Below are 21627 nucleotides of genomic sequence, written 5' to 3'. Positions count from 1 at the left end.
ACCTGCTGGCGGCCCCAGCAACCAACACCAAGGCAAGGCATCCAGGAGCAACAGGGAGGGGGAGTGGCCGCTACTTTGCCCCCACCCCCAGCCCAGGAGGCTGTGGCTGCAAGAAAAGTCCCTGGTGGCTGCATTTGAGAAACGCTGGACTAGATGACCATAATGATTGCGTCTGGCCTTGGCATCTACACATTTCTGTTACTGCAGCCACTCTCGCCTTCTTCCATCTGTTTAACTCTTTTGATAAATAAACTCTGTCTAATTCTATGATGACTGACACTCAGCTTAGCCTTGGCACATCTCTACTCTCCATCATATTCAGAATCTTAAATCAAATCCTCCTCGAGCCTAACATGTTTGGATAATGTGGAGCCTCAAGCCCCTATGTTATTTCGAGTGTTCTTTTGCTGCATTCCCCTCCTGCGTACTTACTTCTGAAATTTCCTTTGACCAGTGAGAGCAGAACTCCATCCAACAGTCCAAATGTGGCCTGTCCTGCATTTTTCCTACTCACTTGTTTAAAAATGCCACACAGTATAAGGGATACAGTAAGTGCAGAGCTTAATTTGTAATGGAAGAGGTGCCAGAGCTCAAACATTTTTTTTTACTTTCATAACTGACATGCAAGCCCAGAGATATTGGGGCTATGAACTGCCAGGCCCAGAGATGCTGGGGTTATGAACTGCCAAGCCTGGAGGTGCCAGGATTCAGCCCTCGCACAAATTAAGCACAGAGTAAAATGACCCTAAAGAATTAACATTTGCTGCATATTAACTTCTATACTTTAAGGTTTATCTCACTCAATGTACATGACAGTCAAGTCCTGTGCACAATTGGAACCATGTGTTGATACTAGAAAGACAAAGCTAGCATGCTATATTCACAATACAGCAGGGACAGCCAAGCTTTCGGCTAAGGGCTGTATTAGCTATGGGACAGGAACAAGAGGACCATACCTAATTTGCACAAAATGGACCAAACTGCAGATGCTCTTGTCCTAGGTTTTTGCCCTGTACCTAGCAATACCAGACTGCTCAGTATCTTTATTTTCTGTGGGACTGTTTGTCTAAATAGGCAATTCAGATTCACCCAAATCCTTCTCAAATCTGCCTATCCACCATCTGATTCCACTTCCACAGATGGGGCCTCCCAGCCTTGTATCAGTTCCTGACAATATAGCCAAGCTCATGCCTGATTTAAATCCATTGGCTTCAATGGAGCTACACCAAGGATGAATTTGATTCACATGCATTTCGTGTGTTTTTGGAACAAATTGATAAATGAAACAGTACTAAGTCACCAGGAGCAGATGGGATGCAGCCAAGAGTACTAAAGCAACTCAAACATGAAATTATAGAATTTCTAAATGGGATTTGTAACCTATTGCTTAAATCAGCCTCTGTGCCAGATGCCTGGAGGATAGCCAATGTGACACCGATTTTATAAAAAGGCTCCAGCGGCAATCCTGGCAATTACAGGTGGTAAGTCTAACATCAGTACCAGGAAAACTGGTTGAAACTACATCAAAAAACAGAATTATCAGACACATAGATTAACATGATTTGTTGGGGAAGAGTCAATACAGCTTTTGTAAAGGGAAATCAGGCCTCATAATCTATTAGAATTCTTGAGGGAGGGGAGGAGGGAAATCAACAAGCATGTGGACAAGGGGGATCCAGTGGATATAGTGTACTTGGACTTTCAGAAAGCCTTTGACAAGATCCTTCACCAAAAGCTCTTAAGCAAAGTAAGGAGTCATGGGATAAGTGGGATGGTCCTCTCACAGATCAGTGACTGGTTAAAAGATAGGAAACAAAGGGTAGGAATAAATGGTCTGTTTTCACAGTGGAGAGAAGTAAATAGCAAGGTCCCCCAAAATCTACACCGAAGCCAGTTTCTGTTCAATGATCTGGAAAAAGGGATAAACAGTGAGAGGGCAAAATTTGTGGATGATACAAAATTACTCAAGATAGTTAAGTCCAAAGCAGACTGTGAAGAGTTACAAAGGAATCTCACAAAACCAGGTGACTGGGCAAGAAAATGGGAGATGAAAGTCAATGTTGATAAATACAAAGTAATGCAAATTGGAAAACATTATCCCAACTATAAATACCAAAATGATGGGGTCTAAATTAGCTGTAACCACTCAAGAAAGAGGTCTGGGAGTCATTGTGGATAGTTCTCTAAAAACATCTACTAACATGCAGCAACAGTCAAAAAAGCTAACAGAATGTTAGTAACCAGTAGCAAAGGGATAGATAATAAAACAGAAAATATAATGCCACCACAGAAATCTATAGTACACTCACAGCTTGAATTCTGAGTACAGTTCTGGTCACCCCATCTCAAAAAAAGAACTGGATAAGTTCATGCAGGATAGGTCCATCAAAGGCTATGAGCCAGGATGGGCAGGGATGGTGTCCCTAGCCTCTGTTTGCCAGAAGCTGGGAATGGGTGACTGGGGATGGATCACTTGATGATTTCCTGTTCTGTTCATTCCCTCTGGGGCCCTTGGCATTGGCCACAGTCAGAAGACAGGATAGTGGGCTAGATGGACCTTTCGTCTGACCCAGTCTGGCCGTTCTTATGTTCTTAAAAAAAGATATATTAGAATTGGAAAAGGTACAGAGAAGGACAACAAAAATGAGGAGGAGTATGGAACAGCTTCCACCTGAGGTCAGATTAAAAGGACTGGGACTGTTCAGCTTGGAAAAGAGATGACTGAAGGGCAATAGAGGTCTATAAAATCTTGACTGGTGTGGAGAAAATGAATAGGGAAGTGTTATTTACCCCTTGACATAACACCAAAACTAGGGGTCAACCGATGAAATTAATAGGCAGCAGGTCTGAAATAAACATAAGGAAGTACTTCTTCACACAACACACAGTTAACCTGTGGAACTCATTGCCAGGGGATGTTGTGAAGGCCAAAAGAAATAACAGGGTTCAAAAAAGAATTAGATAAATTAATGGAAGATAGGTCCATCAATGACTATAAGCCAAGACGGACAGGGACGCAATCCAATGCTCAGGGTATCCCTAAACCTTTAACTGCTAGAAGCCAGGACTGGATGACAGAGGATGGATCACTCAATAATTGCCCTGTTCAGTTCACTCCCTCTGAAGCTAGATGGACCATTGATCTGACCCAGTATGGCCAGATACTGTTCTTATGATAGCAGCTACCCCAACAGTACAGCATTACTCTAACAAAGCAGATCATATTCAGAACTCACTGTGTTGGTCAGGGGGCTCTCTTAAAGGAAGACAAGGTACCCCTCTCAAAACAGTTCTGCATCTGTTTCCTCCCCCTTCCCCCGACCCCAAGAGCCTTAATAAAAATCTTAATATCAAAATAAGTGGAAGGTGGCAATGTCATGAGCACTGTGGCTAACAGCAGCTAGGAGCCAGCACTTCCTATTTGCACAAACCGCACTGCCGTGAGCTGTTGCAAAGAAGGCTTTGTCTTTTTTTTTTTTTTAAAGTGTGCTGGGAGAACCTGCTAATAGACCACATAGTATATTACTTTATGTGATCACTTCCTGCAGAAAGAAGTCGGAGCCGAGAGGACCAGCTAGCCAGATTTCACTGAAACAGTTAAGCCTTCCTGCTTACATTACAGAACCACATTTCTGCACATGGACTGAGCAGTGACCATGTGCTAGCACTTGTTGCAAGCATGGCTACAGTCTGGTTACAAAACTTGTGTGTGGACAGAACTGTGTTCCTCCACATCCAGGCTGTGACTTGGTTACAAATGTGGCAAAAAACTCTACTATGTAGATGAGCCTTTTTATTCAGAGAAAAACAGGTCCCAGGATATGGAACAAGACTGCATGCTGGGGCTCTGCATCTGCATGCCAAAGAGGAGGGCAGTCACTGACTACAGTGTAGATGTGCAAGCCGCAATGCTTACAACGGAGCATGTGATCCATACTTTCTTTCCTAACAGTCCTTTAAAACAAAAAACCACACAACATACACCACTCACAGAGAGAAGTTACACAGAAGAGAGAAATCTTTGCCCATTAACTTGTATTAGGTTTACCAATAGAGAAAAAATTTAAGAGGGAAAGGGGAGTGTTAGGGGAACGACAGAAATTATATTTCTATATAACTGGGACAAGTGGAAAAAAAGCACAACCTACTAGCTTTACAGATCTGCATTGTTACCTTCACTTTTTCTCTTCTCAAGCAGCAGAAAAGACAATTTTCATCAAAAGACCAATCAGAAACACCTTCGGGCTCACAGTCTGTAAATCAGAGGAATAGCAAATTACTTCATATTCATAAACCACAACTTACTGGTGCCAAAAGACAAACCAATAAATACCTGTTTCACAACATTCTTCCCTAGATTCTGCAGATGCAGATGCAGATTTGGTTTCTGACATGTTTTAAATCCCAGAATATTACAAAACTATATACAGTTGATCTACGCACAATGAACCTGTTTTTTTCTAAGCAACGCCAAATACACTGCCAGCTACATAAAGATGAACGCACATTCATTAGTAATTTTAGCCAATATGAAACTAACTGTGAGCACTGCCTGGGGGGAGGGAAAAAAAGCACAAATCACCACGGTAACACACATTTTCTAGAGGCAGAGCTGAAATTGCTTCTGTGGTTAGAAATGCAGAACAAGACACAAAAATAAAGACTGAATACCTTTAAACAAACTGAGATCTTTTAATAATCCAGGTCCAAACAGCCCTTCTAGAATACTTTCAAACCCTAAAAACAAAGAAAAGAATGGTTAGCTTTCTAGATTAAGTACGTCACTACCAGAATATTTACAATAGCAGTTCTATTCCAAGAACAGATGTGAATGTGTTTTCTCCTAATACTCCCAAGATCTATAGGTCAATTGAAATGACTGAACTACTAAAAAAATCATAACAGAACCTAGAGTCCAGTTTCATTACGGTACTTTTACAGATAATTGGATTATAATATAGAACCATGTTAGATATAATGGAAATGATTTTGGAAAGATAATGTGAAGTTTTCGTTTCTACAATGTACCTCTCAATTCAAGGCACTTTCCCAAAATATTCATTCCTTAAGCATCAAAATTCAATTTTAAAGGATGTATATTTTCCCAGTGAAAAGCCTTTTAGCTGCTTCATCACAAATGATTCTGTGCCTTGTTCTAAATCTCAACATTCTGAATTTCAACATAGGCTAGAGTCAATTTTCAAACTTCCATCTCATAACTTCTTGGGGAGGAGGAATCCTAAAAGGAAGAGAATTTCAGCAATCCTATACCACATAAGAAACAAATTCAAATAATTATATATTCAATGTCAGAGGCCTACATCTTATATATAGTCCAATTTACCCTCATGCAATGTTCTGTGCCTCCCTTAAGTGCTAATCAATTTTAGCTCCCTCAAAAAAAGATTAACCCTCCCTCCGAAATTAGTGCCACTATGCAAAGTCAATATTAATCTAAATCCTATCTAGCAGCAAAGTCTTCAGAGGCATTAACTACCCAATATTGACCAGAAGACAAGTGAAAAGTGAGTGAATACTGAAAGGGCAAAGACAGTCTTAAAAAGAAACACTATCAACTCAATCCTATTTCTGGATGAAAATGTTTTGCCTACTGCTGCCAGAAGTGACACCTGAGATTATAACAGAAAAAAAAAATCAAAGAAAAAATATTTATCTAAGTATGGTTACTCTGTGCATTTGATAGCACTTTGTGTACAGGCAGTTCATCAGTTTCTCCTGTTTGTGTGGGTCTTTCCAACACAGCAATAGAAGAGAGAAAATCATTTTTGCTACAGAGGAGAAAATGTGATTGTAAAACCACAGAAACTGGCAGGGGGTTTCAGGCCTGAAACTACTTTCAGTTTTGTTTTTAAATTGGCTAGAATCCACGCTGATGGTATCCCTTTAAAGAAACCAAGCTTAATATTGGAAAATAGCAGAGTTATTTCAGAAGGCAGCCCTGTTCCCTGTGCGTACAGAATCCTGACCTGATGTCACGTCTTATCCTTTGGACAGCATGGTCAGTGTCTCAGTGGAGACCACAAACAGCACTACTCCCGCATTTGATGCTACCTACAGTTCTTGTGCAACACTAGAAGCATTAAGAACATTAGACATCAGATCTAAGACCCTCGAAGCACTTCTAGCATTTAATGCCATTTAGATGCTAAAAGCACTGCCAAGGCGTGATCTCAATGGCGGTAGTACATCTAGCATGAACACGGAGACTGATGCTAATATTTAATGCTAGAAGAGCTGGGGAGGAGAGCCAAAGTGAAAAAATGGCAACCGTGAAGAGGAAGAGGGAAGAGATGAGAGAACATCAGAGGAAGGATTATTAAAAAAAAAAAAAAAAAGGGCAGAGGAGATAAAGAAAAAAGATCCCATCAAACAGCACTTTGTCAGGCAGACAAGCCGCACTGCCTCCAAAAAACCCAATTCAGGCTTCAGGAAGTGGCAGGAACAATGGGGAAGGGTCAACCCACCTGACTTAAGAGAAGAAAAATGGAAGAATCAGGGTATTGACCCTTATGTTCCAAATTTTGACCCCTTTACTATTATTGATGGGACAATGACCCATCACAATTCACTTCTGAAATAAACCCTAAAGTAATATGGCCAATCGACCTCACATCTTTTAACTTTTTTGTTGTTAAAAAATCAATGGAGCGCAGAGATTTAACTCAAACTCACCATTCTTAAAATAGTAACTGATGATGACTCATGCCCCAGTTTGTCATGCATGCAACAGCATATTGAAATCACTGCCGAGTTTTACAGCCTGGATATCGTACAATCGTAGTTCGCTAGCCCACTGTTCTTACTGATGTTAATGCCACTCAGTTTTTATTAATATTAAATATTGGATTTAGCAGTTGCATAGCAACGGCAGAACATCTTATGTGCAATGCTTGACATTAAAAATGGCAAATAAGGGAAGAATGAATGTATTCAAAAATTATACTAAGGACCTGGCAGAACAGCCATGTAGCCCAACCAAAAAAAAAAAAAATGTAGAGTACAACATAGCAAAGGTGGAATAAGACTTGCCATGTTATGTTCAATCACTTAGGACTTCAAAAAATCATCTGTGCAGAATGAATCATGCATAATACACTAAAAACAAAATTTTGAAAAAGGAACTGCCTACTTTTTATAGTATTTTTTCTCTCCATTGTCACTGCTCTTAGAAGCTTGAAAAGAACATTTCTTTTCCCACCGATTTTGTCCTTTTCCATTTGGAAGATGATTTTTTCCCTGCATTTCAAATGGAATAAAAATTAACATGGCTGCCTTTGTTAAATTCCTTGTGTGTATACTTTCATCATCTATCTCAGTATTTGATAGTTCACAGCAGCTAAAGAGCAGGGCCAGTGGAAAAATCACAGAAGTCACAGACAATGAGAGGAGAGGGAGGGGAATGAAGATCCCATGATTTTGGAGGGTTCTGCAGTTTTTAACATTTCCCACACTGTTCCACAGAATCTCAGCATCTATACTGTTTAAAGCTTTGTCTATTGTTAAAAATGACCTGCAGAGGGAAGACAGGGAAAAACAAAGAGAATTTGTCTTTTTATTCTTTACGATGTATTAATAATGCTCAAAGAAGTGCTGGGGGGGGGTTAGGGGTTTGGGGAGATTTTTTTTGCTTGCACATTAGAAGTTAGACCTTGTTCACTCTAGAAGGCTCTAAGGTGTCTGGAGAATTAGTAAAGCAGTCAAAAACCTCAAAACCACAACAACTGACAGGGGAATGCATTTCTATATTCAGACTATTAAATAGTTTTAAATATTGTTAACACCCATTCCCTTCAATACCTAAAAAATGATACTTTAGGTGCGAGAGTTAACAACACATCCACCAAGAAGTCCCTAGCAAAACCTGGGGAGAGGAGACTTCACATTGACCTTCCTGATATTTGTTTGTAAGGTTAAAAAAACCCCACATGCATGCATATCAGGCCTTCTTTGTCGATCATAAAGAAACAAAAACTTTTGCAGGTCATCTCTGAGACCCTGCCCAATGTACACCACCAAGCTGCTGCCCCATTAACCCAGCCTTGGAAAAGAGTGTGAATTCTCTTCTCCATAATTATGTTCACCTTCATGAAGTGCTGGCTTCACAATCTGGATGTGCCATTTACCCGCTAACAGTAGCAAGCTCAATAAAGCAGGTTGATTATCCAGGTTTTCATACCATGTTCACATAGTACCAGAGTGCCTTTGCCCCTTTATCTAGGCAACTGTAAAAAGAGAATGGACACTGTGTCTTTCCCCCCACCCCAAACATATGAGCTGGCAAAGAGGTATTATGGAGCCATGATGCTACAAACAGTTTTCCTAGCCCATATTCAGCAAAATAGTGGCTCAATACTTCAAGCTTTGCAAAAGATCTAATTAGGGTGTAAGCACCTCAGGTCTTCTTTTAGACCCAATAGCTAACAACATTTGCAGTGCTTAACCAATAATAAGGCTGCTTAAAATATTAATGATGAAAAAAATATTATTGGGGCCCGTAAAAGGGGGAAAGCATCACCAAACTCAGAAACTGGATACTGTTTTGGCTGTGGCCCTTTGTCCTCTCCTACTTCCCCAAGGTTTGTCACTAACCCAGGTGCAGACAAAATCACTCAGACTTCAGCCCTATGATCTTTCTCACACCCTTACAAATCACAAGGACTTCCACTAAAGTCAATAAATGGGCACAGGGATTCACTCATGTAGGCTGCAGGATTGAAGCCTGTGATTATTTTAAGGCAAACATTGGGCATTGGATCAAGGACATCACATTTAATTAATGTGTAGAGCACTATGTATACAGTTACAACAGAAGTAACAATGCAAGTCTGTAGCAAGGTGGTCACCCACTTCTACCCTAAGGGGTTTAAAACAGCCCAGGAGAGGGCCGTGGCTGGGGGCAAGCAGCTCCCAGGCTGATTGGGGAAGCAGGCACAGCTGCGGCCACGCCCCAAACAGACCTCAGCTGGCCCTTATAAAAGGGCTGGGAGGCAGTGGCACAGAGAGAGTCATGTCTAGCTGTAGAAGGAGATGGGTCTGACTGCTGGGGAGCATACCAGGGTACCTGAGGTGGAGCAGGGCTGGGGAAAGGCGAGAGGAGCTGGGGAGCTCTTGCCTGGCAACTCCCCAGGCTGCCGGCCTTGTGCAAGGCCAAACAGGTACTGTGGTTGCAGGGGGCAGCAGGTCCAAACCCCCCTTGCCTGTGAGGAGTGGCTTGTACACTGCAGTCTGCCCCAGTGAACGAGGGCTAGATGGTGACTGGCATAGCCTTATACTGAGGCAAGGTGGGGATAGTGGGTGGGGGTTCCTCTGGGTGGGGAGACCCAGAAACTGTGGGGGTACTGCCAGGGGGCAGCCCCCAAGAGAAAGGGGCACCGGGGTCAGGGAGGGACACGGGGGCCAGCGGAAGGCGAGACACCAGCCGACAGATGGTGCTCCAGAGGATGGAAAGCTAATTCCCTGGACGACCATCAGGAGGCGCTGCAGCGGTGAGTCTCGTGCACCCTCACAAAGTCAAACAACCAAGATAACCAGCCTTCTTAAAACTGCTACTTTCCTTAGTCTTGTCCATGGTACAAAACTATGATAATTACAAGATTTGGGTCTCACTTCACTGCTTAACATAGGTAAACATCTTGCTGCTTAGCAGAGCAAGTTTTTGCCTGTAACAGCTTAGGCATTTTAAAAGAAACAGTAACACAACAAACTGATCTAAGAAAGTAACTTTGTTCCAGTTTGAATTACCATAACACCTTTGTTAAAAATGAAACATTACAAAGGACCCAAATGATAGGAATGCACCTACAATTTATTTACAGGTACCCTAAACTTTTGTCTCAGGCATTTGGGAAGAGTCCATCATTATTGTATTGGGCCAACCGCTGAAGTGCCACTAAAGGGAGCACAAAAACAAACACAAGCACTTGGGGTAGAACCTGAAAAGTGTTTTTTAGTTGATTTTTAAATCTTTCTGCAGTTTTTTTATTAAAGTAGTATATTTTATTTATATTGGGTTAATGTAGGGGCCTACTCAATGGTCTGGTTGAAATATAAAACAATGTAACATGTGGGTAGAGTTGGGGAAGGAGAGATCAGATAATTCAATGACCAAAAAAATACGTTCATGCAGAGTTAAGGTTGTGTGGTGGTATGCCATCCCCTTGGAGTTGGAGTTGAGCAAAACTCCGCCTGAAAAATCACAAAAAGCAGTTAATGTTGGCCATGAACCTTAACTCTGCCCACCTTCAGCAATGGCCCACTAGACCCCGTTAACATACATACCTTTACTCTGCCAACCCCACAGTTGCTGAACTGTATCAGCACTTCACCTCCTTTTACAACCCGTTCACGCTCACCCACATGATTCCATTAGATAACAATTTCCTAATTCCAAAAAGTGTTGCATCTAAGATGGGGGAATTTTATATTACACTTCATCTTGACAGATGAAGAATTGATCACAGAACTAAAAATTAATGGCAGCTTAGGTACGAGTGATTGTGACTTGATCATATGTATGATGTGCAAACAGAATAAAGTCCAGACCAGTAAAATATATAATTGGTGCTTTTAAAAAGGGCCAATTTAATAAAACTGAAAGCAATTATGAGCCAATTCAGTTGGGAGAAAGAATTTAAAGAGAAAGATCTGAATGATAATTGGGAACTCTTAAAGAGCATTTTACTAGATGCCCAGAAAGCCACAATCAAGAAAGAAGGCTGTGCTGGTTATAACCCCAACCTGGCTTACAGGGGAAGTGATAGCAGCTATAAAGTATTATACGTATGTGTAGAATCCATTACTATATACAAATGGTAGAACTGTCAATAATAACACAGAAAAAGACAGAAGTGTTCAATAATTATTTCTGTCCTATGTATAGGAAAAAGCAGGATGATGTATTCATATCCGATTACGCTGTATTTCCAGTCCAACAGTAACTAAGGAGGATGTTAAACAGCTACTAAAGTAGGACAGCTTCAAATCCGCTAGTTTGGATAACTTGAATGCAAGAGTTTTTAAAGAGCTGGGTGAGGCGCTCACTGGACTGTTTAATGTTGGGGTGTGGGTTTTTTTAGTAAACTTTGGAATGCTGGGGACGTTGGGACATTAGGACGGACATTAGGAAAAACTTCCTAGCTGTCAGGGTAGTTAAGCACTGGAATAAATTGCCTAGGGAGGTTGTGTCATTGAAGGTTTTTAAGAACAGGTTAGACAAACACTTGTCAGGGATGGTCTAGTTATTACTAAGTCCTGCCTTGAGTGCAGAGGACTGGACTAGATCAGCAGTTCTCAACCAAGGGTGTGGGGGCCACGAGCAGGTTATAGGGGATCTGTCAAGCAGGGCCTGCGTTAGACTAACTAGGGCTCAGGGCAGAAAGACAAAGCCTTGCCACCCGGGCCTGAAGCCAAGGCCTGAGCAGCTTAACTTTGCGGGGTCCCCTGTGTCGTGTGGTCCGTGCCAACTGCCCTGGTTGCTATCTCCTAACACTGGCGCTGGCTTTTATATCACAAAACAGTTGTTGTGGAACAGGTGGAGCATAGTTTTTATAGCACATTAAGGGGGCCTAAGAAAGAAAAAACCTCTGGACTAAGTGACCTATTGAGATCCCTTCCAGTCTAACACGTCTATGATTCTATGACAGCCAGGTACTCTCATATGCTAATAGCGCTGCAACCCCCAATGTCTCCAACAGCCTAACATAGACAACAGAAACCCCCTGCAGAGTCCCCCCCTCCCCCGAGCAGTGGACAAGCGATTACCCAGTACAACTCTCTAGAATCTAGACATGTTAGGTACTTATATGGCCCCATTACAACAGTATCTGAATGCCTCATAATCTAATGTACATATCTTCACAACAGCCCATAAGGTACGGAAGCAATACTAGCCACACCTTACAGATGGGGAACTAAGGCACAGAGAAACTAAGTAACTATGGGAGCCTGTGACAGAGCAAGGAATCAAACCCAAGTCTCCTAAGTCCTAGCACCATACCTACTTAGCTAGCCTTCCTGTCCAGGTAGAAAACACCTCCGATCCAGTGTGAACTCATCAATTCTGCTAGAGTCCACAGTAGAGTTGACCCCCAAGGTGGAACTAATAGTATCGAAGATTATGGGTAGATTCTTAAGTCTAGACAGTTGTCTAGAGGAGATTCAACCACTAGTCGACACCATGTAGTCTTCATGCCATCTCCAGACCCAAAACATAATTGACACAATCCTCGGATATTTTTTATTTCTAAGTGACAGTTACCTCATCTTCTCATGAAGTGGCAATTGCTCTAGCTGACTGAGCTTAAATATTCTAGGGGTTTGGAAAGGATGGGGGTGGGAAGGAGAGTCTGACTTTATATGTTACCTCTCTCTTTAATCTGCCTTGCTACTGATGCTTTATATCAGGATTTCTCAATTTTTTTAATAGTATGCCCACATACCTCCCCTTCCTTTGTGACCCTTCTCTTCCATTCATGAGGACATAACATCTTTGCAGCAATTGTTTACTTGGAAAAGCAGTATTAGGAAAGTGACATTTTATCTATTGTAATGCATCATAGCAACTGGAAACCAAGACAAGCTGGCCCCATGTGACCAACCAGCTTTCTTCTGAGCATCAGCTAGTGCTCCACCGACCAGACTTTAGGACCTTCTTCTTAGCTGTTCCCTCACACCAACCCCCAAAACCACAGGATGGTAAAGAATGAAAACAGCAGAGAGATTTTCTATAACTGTCTATTTACTACATGTGAATCTCTTTTTACCTTTAAATAGGTCATTCCATCTTGGGGGGAAGGGGGTTGGTTTGTTTAAAACAAACAGTTACTCACCTTCTCGTAACGGTTCTTCGACATGTGGTGTTCATGTCGATTCCAATCCGGTGTGTGCGCATGCAGGATGGCCAGAAGATTTTTCCCTTAGCAGCATCCATCGGGTCATTCTGGGCGCCCCCTGGAGTCGCGCCCTCATGGCGCCTAATATAGAGCCCTGCCGATCCGCCACCCCTTCGGTTCCTTCTTGCCGCCTACTCCGACGGAGGGGTAGGAGGATGGGTATTGGAACGGACATGAACACCACATCTCTAAGAACAACAGTTACGAGAAGGTGAGTAACCGTTTTTTCTTCTTTGCGTGCTTGTTCATGTCAATTCCAATCAGGTGACTCCCAAACAAATTTAGGAGGGGGGGTCGGAGCTGTCCACTGACTGGAGTATGGCTCTACCAAAAGCCGCATCATCTCTGGCCTGCCTAGTAACTGCATAGTGTGTGGTGAAAGTGTGTATCGATGACGTCGCCGCCCTGCAGATTTCCTGGGTGGGGACTTGAGCCAGGAAAGCGGTTGATGAAGCTTGCACCCTTGTAGTGTGCGCCGTTATCGGGGGCACTGGGATTCCTGCTAGACTGTAGCAGTCGGTAATGCAGGCCACAATCCATGATGGAAATGCGCTGTGTCAAAACAGGCTGGCCCTTCATCCTGTCTGCTAATGCGACAAAGAGCTGTACCGACTTCCTGAACAGTTTCGCCCTTTCGATGTAAAAGGCCAGCGCTCTGCGGATGTCAAGAGTGTAGAGTCTCTGCTCCCTGCTACTTGCATGAGGCTTGGGTAGAAAACCGGGAGGAAAATGTCCTGTTTGAGGTGGAACTGCGATACCACCTTTGGGAGGAAGGTGGGATGGGGCCTGAGCTGAACCTTGTCCTTAAAAACCACAGTGTAGGGCAGCTCGGTCATTAGAGCCCTGAGCTCAGACACCCTCCAGGCTGAAGTTATTGCCACCAGCAACGCAACCTTGTAGAGGAGAGAGAGCAGGGAGCATGTTGCCAGAGGCTCAAAGGGATGCCCCATGAGCCCAGGGAGGATCAAGTTAATGTTCTAAGCAGGAACCGGTTGGCGAACGTGCGGGTACAATCGAGGCCCTTCAGGAAGCGACTGACCTGGGGGTTAGCAAAAACCAAGCGGCTCTGTACCCCCAGTTGGAAAGCCAAGATGGCAGCCAGGTGTACTCTTATAGAAGACAAGGAGAGACGTTCCTGCTTTAGGTGGAAAAGGTAATCCAAAATCTGGAGCACTGAGGCGAGCGCTGGGGGAAAGTCACGCTGAGCTGACCAGATTGAAAATCTCTTCCACTTGGCCAGGTACGTGGCCCTAGTGGAGGGTTTCCTACTGCCTAAGAGAACCTGTCTGACTTGTTCTGAACAGGAGAGCTCGAACATATTCAGCCATGGAGCCTCCAGGCTGTGAGATGCAGCGACTGCAGGTTCAGGTGCTGGAGCCACTATGATCCTGCATGAGAAGGTCTGGGAAGAGCAGCAGGGTAACCGGGGCTCCGACTGACATGTCTAGGACAGACATGTGCTAATGCTGGCGGGGCCAGGCTGGTGCTATGAGAATGACCCGAGCCCAGTCTTTGCGGATCTTGAGCAGGACCTTGTGGATGAGTGCTATGGGTGGGAAGGCATACAGAAGCGGTCCCCCCCAATGGAGGAGGAACGTGTCCACTGTGGAGCCCGGACTGTGATTCTGGAAGGAGCAGAACTGCTGACACTTCCTGTTGCGTCATGTGGTGAAGAGATCGATCAGGGGACAGCCCCACCTCTGGAAGAGCGAAGATTTGACGTCCGGGCGAAGGGACTACTTGTGGCTGTGAAAAGACCTGCTGAGGCAATCCGCCAGCTCGTTCTGGACCCCTGGAAGGTACACCACCTGTAGATGGACTGAGTGCTCTAGACAAAAGTCCCATAACCTGAGGGCTTCCTTGCACAGGGGAGAGGAGCGTGCACCCCCGTTTGTTGATATAGAACATCATGGTCGTATTGTCCATCATGACCGATACACATTGACCTGCTAGATATGGGCGGAATGACACGCTAGGTGTACCGCCCTGAGCTCCCTGACATTGATATGAAGACTGAGATCTGTCTGTGACCAGAGGCCCTGCGTCCTGTGGTCCCCCAGATGAGCTCCCCACCCCAAGTCCGACGCATCCGTCACTAGCGTCAGGGATGGATGTGGGGCAGCAAAGGAGACTCCTGAGCACACCTGCTGAGCGTCCGTCCACCACAGGAGCGAGTCGAGGATAGAGCGAGGCAGGGTCATGATCATGTCCAAGCTGTCCCTGGCAGGTCTGTACACTGACGCAAGCCACGAATGAAGTGGCCAAAGCCTGAGTCTGGTGTGCTGAACCACGTACGTACAGGCTGCCATGTGGCTGAGAAGTTTGAGACCATTTCTCGCGGTGGTGCTAGGAGCGACTGCACCTCCTGAATGAGAAGTTGCTCGTGAGAAGGGTCCCTGAAGAGGGACGTGGAAGGGCAGGAGAGCACAGAATTGAATGGAGTATCCCCTCTCTACCGTGCGAAGCACCCAACGGTCCTAAGTTATATGGGACCATGCACGATAGAAAGGGGATAGTCGGGAGGAAAAGATAAGGCGTGGTGAATCCCATCTCTGGTCTGGTGCGCCATCCTCAACCGCACCTTCAAAAGGCCGGTTTAGAGCCAGAGAGCAGTTTGGGCTGGCCTTGATTAGCGGAGGGATGTTGCCTTCTCCTACCGCTCCGGTTCCCCCTCCTAGAATTGTCCTGGCAGTTCTGCTGCTGGAACCTTTGAGGAGGTTGTGAGCGGAAGTGTCTCCGCTGTGTGGCAGGGGTATGCAAGCCCAAGGATCTGAGGGTGGCTTGGGAATCTTTTAGGCTGTGGTGCCATTTGTCCGTCTTCTCTGAAAACAGATTCTCCCCCTCAAATGGGAGGTCCTGAATTGTTGGACTTCGTAGGGTAACCCTGAGACTTGCAACCAGGCCCAAGGCCACATAGCCACCCCTGTTGCTGTGACTCTTGTGGCAGCGTCTAAGGCTGCCTGCAGTGAAGCATAGACTAATTTCCCTTCTTCCACCAAGGCGGTGAACTCTGACTGAGAGTCTGAAGGGACGAGCTCTGTGAACTTAGCCATGGAAGCACAGGTGTTAGAAGAATACCTGCTCACAACAGCCTGCTGATTAGCAATACGGAGTTGTAAACCACCAGTGGAGTAGATTTTTCTACCACAAGCTCCAGGCGTTTAGCGTTCCTATTCTTTGGGGAAGGACTTTGGAAACCTTGTCTCTCCCACTGGTTAGCCACATCAACGACCAGCAAGTCCGGAGGCAGTTGGGAGTAGAGATGCTCAAAGCCTCTGGAGGGGATGAAATACCGGCACTCATTGCATTTGGCAGTGGGTGGCAGGGATGCTGGTGTCTGCCAGAGTCTTGGTGGTATCCACCACCGTCTTTGAGGGGTAACGTTACCCATGAAGGCCCCGAGGGTGCTACAATGCCCACCATGGGATCTGTGTCCTCAATCACCTCCTTGGCCTTGATGCCCAAACCTTGCACAGCCCTGCAGAGCAACTGCTGTAGAACTCTGTCCTCTAACGCAGGAGCTATGGATGTCCCTGCCAACACTTCGTCCAGTGATGAGGAGGAAGCGTGTGCCGGTGGCAGAACCCACACCTGCTGCTCCCTTCTGTCTCTGCCCGACCACGCTCTACGGTTTCTGCTCCTACTTGAGCAATAGGAGTCGGGCTCCGACTCCGAGGTCTCAGACACTGAAGACCACGGAGGAGCCGATCCTCGGTGCCTCGAACGTTGAGAGCTCGGGGAGCAGGAAGGCTCTGTCGGAGCGTGTAGGCACCGATGGACAAGGCGAAGGGGAGCGCCTCGACATCATAGCCGGCTGTCCCTTAGAGTGCATCAGAGGATGGGGCTCCGGCACGGAAGGTTTCTCCCTGGCAGGTGAGAACGGTGCCGTCAGGTGGAGGAGATCTCTGGTGACCTGGTACGCTTCTGGCGTGGACAGGAGCTGGAGCTGCTGCCTAGGTGCCGGAGATCGAGGTGGGGCCAGACTCAACTGCCTCATCTGGACAGGAGTCAACACGGTCCCGGAAGGAGATGCCGAGGAGTGGTCCGCCTGGGGTTGCACTCGAGGCTTAGCCAGAGGAGAACGGTCGTCCGGCTTTTCCTTCTTTGAGGCACTGGTGAATGGGAGTGGTGCCTACTATCAGATGGGCCCCGTGAGGAGCCGTGGCAGTGCCTAGTGTCCCTGGAGGAGTCCTTCCTCGGCGCCAAAGTTGCCAACAGCACTCCGCGTCAAGGACGCCGCCGTAGGGATCGGGTCTCTCGAGCCCGGGTTGGAATGGGGGTGCAAGGCTGCCTCCATGAGGATCACCTTCAGCCACTGTTCCCGTTCTTTAAGTGTTCTCAGGTGGAACTCACGGCAGATCTTGCAACGATCTTTCTGATGGGTCTCCCCAGACACCTAAGACACGACAAGTGTGGATCACTCTTAGGCATGCGCTTGGTGCAAGCCACGCAGTTCTTAAATCCCGGGGACTGCAGCATGCCACGGTGCAGGGGCCGGGGGACCTCCCAACTACTATACTATACTAAACTTTAACTGGAGTACTACTAACAACTAACTATATACACGGAATAATGAAGAAACTTGCTGAGCAAGAGCCAAGGGACGCTCCAGCCACCGTCACTGGCGGTAAGAAGGAACTGAAGGGGTGGCAGGTCGGCAGGGCTATATATTAGGCACCATGAGGGCACGACTCCTGGAGGTGCCCAAGCCAACCAGACGGATGCTGCTAAGGGAAAAATCTTCTGGCCATAGTGTGCGTGGACACACACTTGATTGGAATCAACATGAACAAGCACTCTAAGAAGAATGTGTATTACACTTTGAAATGAAAGTGGGGTTTGATTTTTAATATTGCATTATATAGGTGAAATCTGAGGCCAGAACTCACAAGATACAACTTTAGATGCACTAGAAAAACTAGAACCTTCTAGAAAGCCGCCAACAAGAACCTATGTGTTGGCAAGAGGAACTGAAGCCTGGTTTAAGATTTCCTACAATGCTTGCTTTTATAGAAACGTGCTTCTTCAGCATGACTACTTTCCATCTGAGACAGAACCTAACCAAAAGATATTCTAGAGTGTTTGACACACACCTTGTGAAAGCAATATCTGCATTTGTTCCAAATGCCATTTTGCTAGTGAATTTTTGACAAGTAGCTAAATATCTCGATAACTCTAGAAGACCGCACCTTTGCTACTGATTCCATTTCCAAACTAACAGTGTGACTATGCTGAATTTGGGTGCATGACTAGATACAGACTGAAACTGCCCTCTGGCAACAGCAGGAACACCAAGGATACGTACTGCTGTGATTCTTGGATCTCGCCCAGATGCATGTGTCCGAGGTGCTATTATAAAATTCCCAAATAAAAACTACAGTAAAGTGGAGTTACATTTGAAAGTACATATTGGTAATTTAAAATAAACTATATTACAGGGATGTTATAATCTCAAAACTAAGCATTATATATCCAAGTAATTCACAGTTGGAGTTAAATTTAAAGACATCCAAAACATGTTAAGGAATGTAAATACACAATCAAGAGCATTCAAACCACCGTAGCGCTGTCATGGGGCTTGTCTATACAGTGGGGTAATGTGCACTATAGGGGTGTTGCAAATTAACAGGTTCACATAGATTATGCTGGTGTGCTCTCAAGGTTCTCTAGTGCACTTTAATGTACCTTTAGTGAGCATCAGTAGGGTCTGCATGGACTAATGTGCAACACATCAGTGCATTTTAAAAATCACATCCCCACATGTGCACATTACTCCCATCATGTAGACAAGCCCATAATCTCTTCATACTTCCTATATTTTAAAAAAAAACTGTAGTCCTCTCCAGGGGCATCTTCTATTGGTGTGCTGTTGGCCACTGTTAGGCAAGGAGCGTCTCAAAGCTAAGTTGAGTAGGCCTTTCTGCCTGGAAAAGTCATGTGTTCTTTTGTTTTTGGATGCAAACAGGTACAGAACTGGTTCTCTGACCTTTAAGGTTAATGTCATTGAACGCAGACTGACTCAAGCTTATTCCACTCATCTTATTATCTTGACCTGATTCAACCAACTGGCATTGAAATGAAAGTTGTTTGTTTCACTTTGAATAAGAAAATCCCCAAACACAGGAACTTTTATCAGCTCACTTTGGCTCCCACATGGGATATCCCTCTATGAACCTGTTAAAATAATCTCCTGGTCAGTGACGGGGCTTTTATTTTGGATATCGAGAGAGATCTTTGACCATCTGAATTTCTTTGCTAAGGGTGGAGGGGATCTGTTGCCGGCTTACTCAGTCTATTGTGCAGCTGAGTTTCCCCTTGCTATAGAACAGGGGTCAGCAACCTTTCAGAAGTGGTGTGCCGAGTCTTCATTTATTCACTCTGATTTAAGGTCTCTTTCTAGAAGTCTAATATATAACTAAACTATTGTATGTAAAGTAAGTAAGGTTTTTAACATGTTTAAGAAGCTTCATTTTAAAACTAAACTAAAATGCAGAGCCCCCCGGACTGGTGGCCAGGACCCGGGCAGTGAGAGTGCCACTGAAAATCAGCTCGCGTGCCGCCTTCGGCACACATGCCATAGGTTGCCTACCCCTGCTCTAGAGGATATGGAAGGTAGGTGTTTTTCAGATGCTGTTAGGAAGGTGTGGTGTTCCATGTAATGGAGAACCCAACCTAGTTCTTCCACATCCCTTGGTCTACAGCATAGTTCTCATGATGTCCATCAAATAAAATGTGATGGGCCTCTAGGAACTGATGTAGATCTTTGAAAAGTTCATTCAATGTTCCTCACTTGAGGCTGATGCTGTGTAAACATGTTAACTCAACAATATGTTAAACAGAGAACAGATTATTTTATTATGGTATAATGCTTCCCTAAACAAAAGCTCACTGTTGTAATGATTGGGTTTTGTCTGATAGTTATATGGCAAGGATTTGCAAACCTGTTAAAACTTCCTAAATAAATAGAGAGAGGCGCTTATGCTTTGGTGGCTCAGGGAGACAAGGTATCAGGTTCTCTGTAATTTGTGATCACCTGACCCTGGGAGAACCTGTTCTTGATAGTCCATCAGTTAACTCGTCTCATGAAAGATGGAGTATATCCTTTGAGTCTCCAGGTAGCTAGCAATGCCCTAAGAATTCTTACAATGATGTATGGGAAGGTATCTTAGCTAGGTCAAATGCTAAAGGCATTTGCTCATAGCACTGGTGAGCAAATCTTAATTTTATGTGAAAGATCATGAGACGGCCTATAAAAAAAGAGGCTGCCAAGGATCTCTTAAGAGACATTTACTTATTGTATAATTTATTCTCTACCAATACGTTACCTACCCGCTTCCATACCCCCATTTGTATGTCCAGAATTGCAAACTCTCAAGCCACCTAGTGTCCAGTATCTTTTCCATGTGCAAGTGCTTATAGATAGGGATCAAGTCCACCCTTAAAATAAGAGGAGACTTCACTCTCTTGCTTTTGGTGCAATATCTCAACACAAGGTGGTTCTGGGGAAACAGAGAAGCTGAAGCTCAGGGATGAGTCTTACAATGATCTACATACTTATATGGCCCCTCTCACTTAGTATTGAAACACTCAAACAGTATGCCTTTTTTTAGGAACCAGTCCCCTTCTGACAGGATAACTGTCCTTACAGTAGGCCACAGCTATGTCTATCTCAGACAAGACCCCGTATTTGTATATTATAAAACGCTGTACTGTCTAAACAGACATTGGATTTAATGAGTTCCTCACATCTGGATCTTATGATGTCCTCATGCTGAATGGGAGGGAGGGCTGAAGGTATTGTATTGTTCCTTGTGGTTTCTACCTGAAACAATTTCCAGGTGGCCCAGCTTCTCTTTTGATCTAATCGCTCATTCAGGTAATCATCCTGAGGAAAGCCCAGGATCTGGCTTACATGGTTGGACAGGGCTTGAGCCATTTTGAAGGGGAAACGTTTATATTTGTCTCTGTGATATGATCTCCCCACCCCACCAATCATACTACAGTAGTCACTGTTTCCATTTTTTATGAATCAGAGCATTGGGCAACATTCTTCTGTTCTGCCTTCCCCTTTTTTCCATTATTTTGCAAAGAGGAAAACAAAGCTCTTTCCCATTTAGCCCCATTCTCAAAGAAACCTCTTGAAAATATGGAAAAATATTTCCAGGTCACGGACATGGAGGGAGAATCTATATGGGTTAAGTCTAAATTCTTTTCCTCTTTTATCTTTAAAATATTAATGACTTTTTTTTTAATAACTTGTCTTTATATTTATGCTTGAATTCTGGGTTCCTAGTGACCCTACAGCAGGTCACTACTTCTTACCACAGAATTAATCTGCTTCCTTATCACCCTCTTCTAAAGGAATTAGAGCTGTAGAACAGGGTGATGCAGCATGGGGGTGGAAAGGAAGTATTCCAAACTACAGAGTTTCATTTGTAGGACTGAGTCAGTCAGTAAGAAAAATGGACAATTTCTATTAGGAAGAATTACCCCTTAATATTCACTAGAGTACTTTATTTTAGTAGTCTTTCCTTTTGAGCAGAGGGCCTTCCAGTCTCTTGTAACAAGGGAGGGTGGTCTGGGGAAGGAATGATCCTAAGGGTTCAGAAAGGATGCAGAATATTCAAAAGTGGAGTGGGTAACTGGGGGGGGGGGGGGGATGAACTGGAGTTGCTCATAGCAGATGATGAGGTTGTCTTCCTACCAAGAAGCATCC

The 21627-nt window shown here is 44.5% G+C and overlaps 1 protein-coding gene across 8 annotated transcripts in view; it reads right to left on the bottom strand.

The window, feature by feature from the left end:
• LCOR (ligand dependent nuclear receptor corepressor) overlaps positions 1-21627 on the bottom strand; it is a 92136-nt gene that overhangs the window by 31120 nt on the left and 39389 nt on the right. For 4 of the 8 annotated variants that reach the window (XM_065552696.1, XM_065552695.1, XM_065552697.1 and 1 more), the window contains 3 exons: positions 7151-7257; positions 4672-4737; positions 4174-4253 (listed from right to left, as the gene is read on the bottom strand). In XM_065552696.1, the coding sequence (XP_065408768.1) occupies positions 4174-4253; positions 4672-4737; positions 7151-7257 (253 nt within the window). Of the gene's footprint in view, positions 1-2309; positions 2592-4173; positions 4254-4671; positions 4738-7150; positions 7258-21627 lie in introns of all 8 variants that reach the window. The other 4 variants (XM_065552701.1, XM_065552702.1, XM_065552698.1 and 1 more) reach the window with 2 other exon arrangements.

This window comes from Chrysemys picta, chromosome 7 (assembly GCF_011386835.1).
Source record: "Chrysemys picta bellii isolate R12L10 chromosome 7, ASM1138683v2, whole genome shotgun sequence".
In the NCBI taxonomy this organism is placed as follows: domain Eukaryota; kingdom Metazoa; phylum Chordata; order Testudines; family Emydidae; genus Chrysemys; species Chrysemys picta.
Note: the sequence above shows the minus strand (reverse complement) of the source record. Positions and strands in the feature narration are given on the sequence as shown.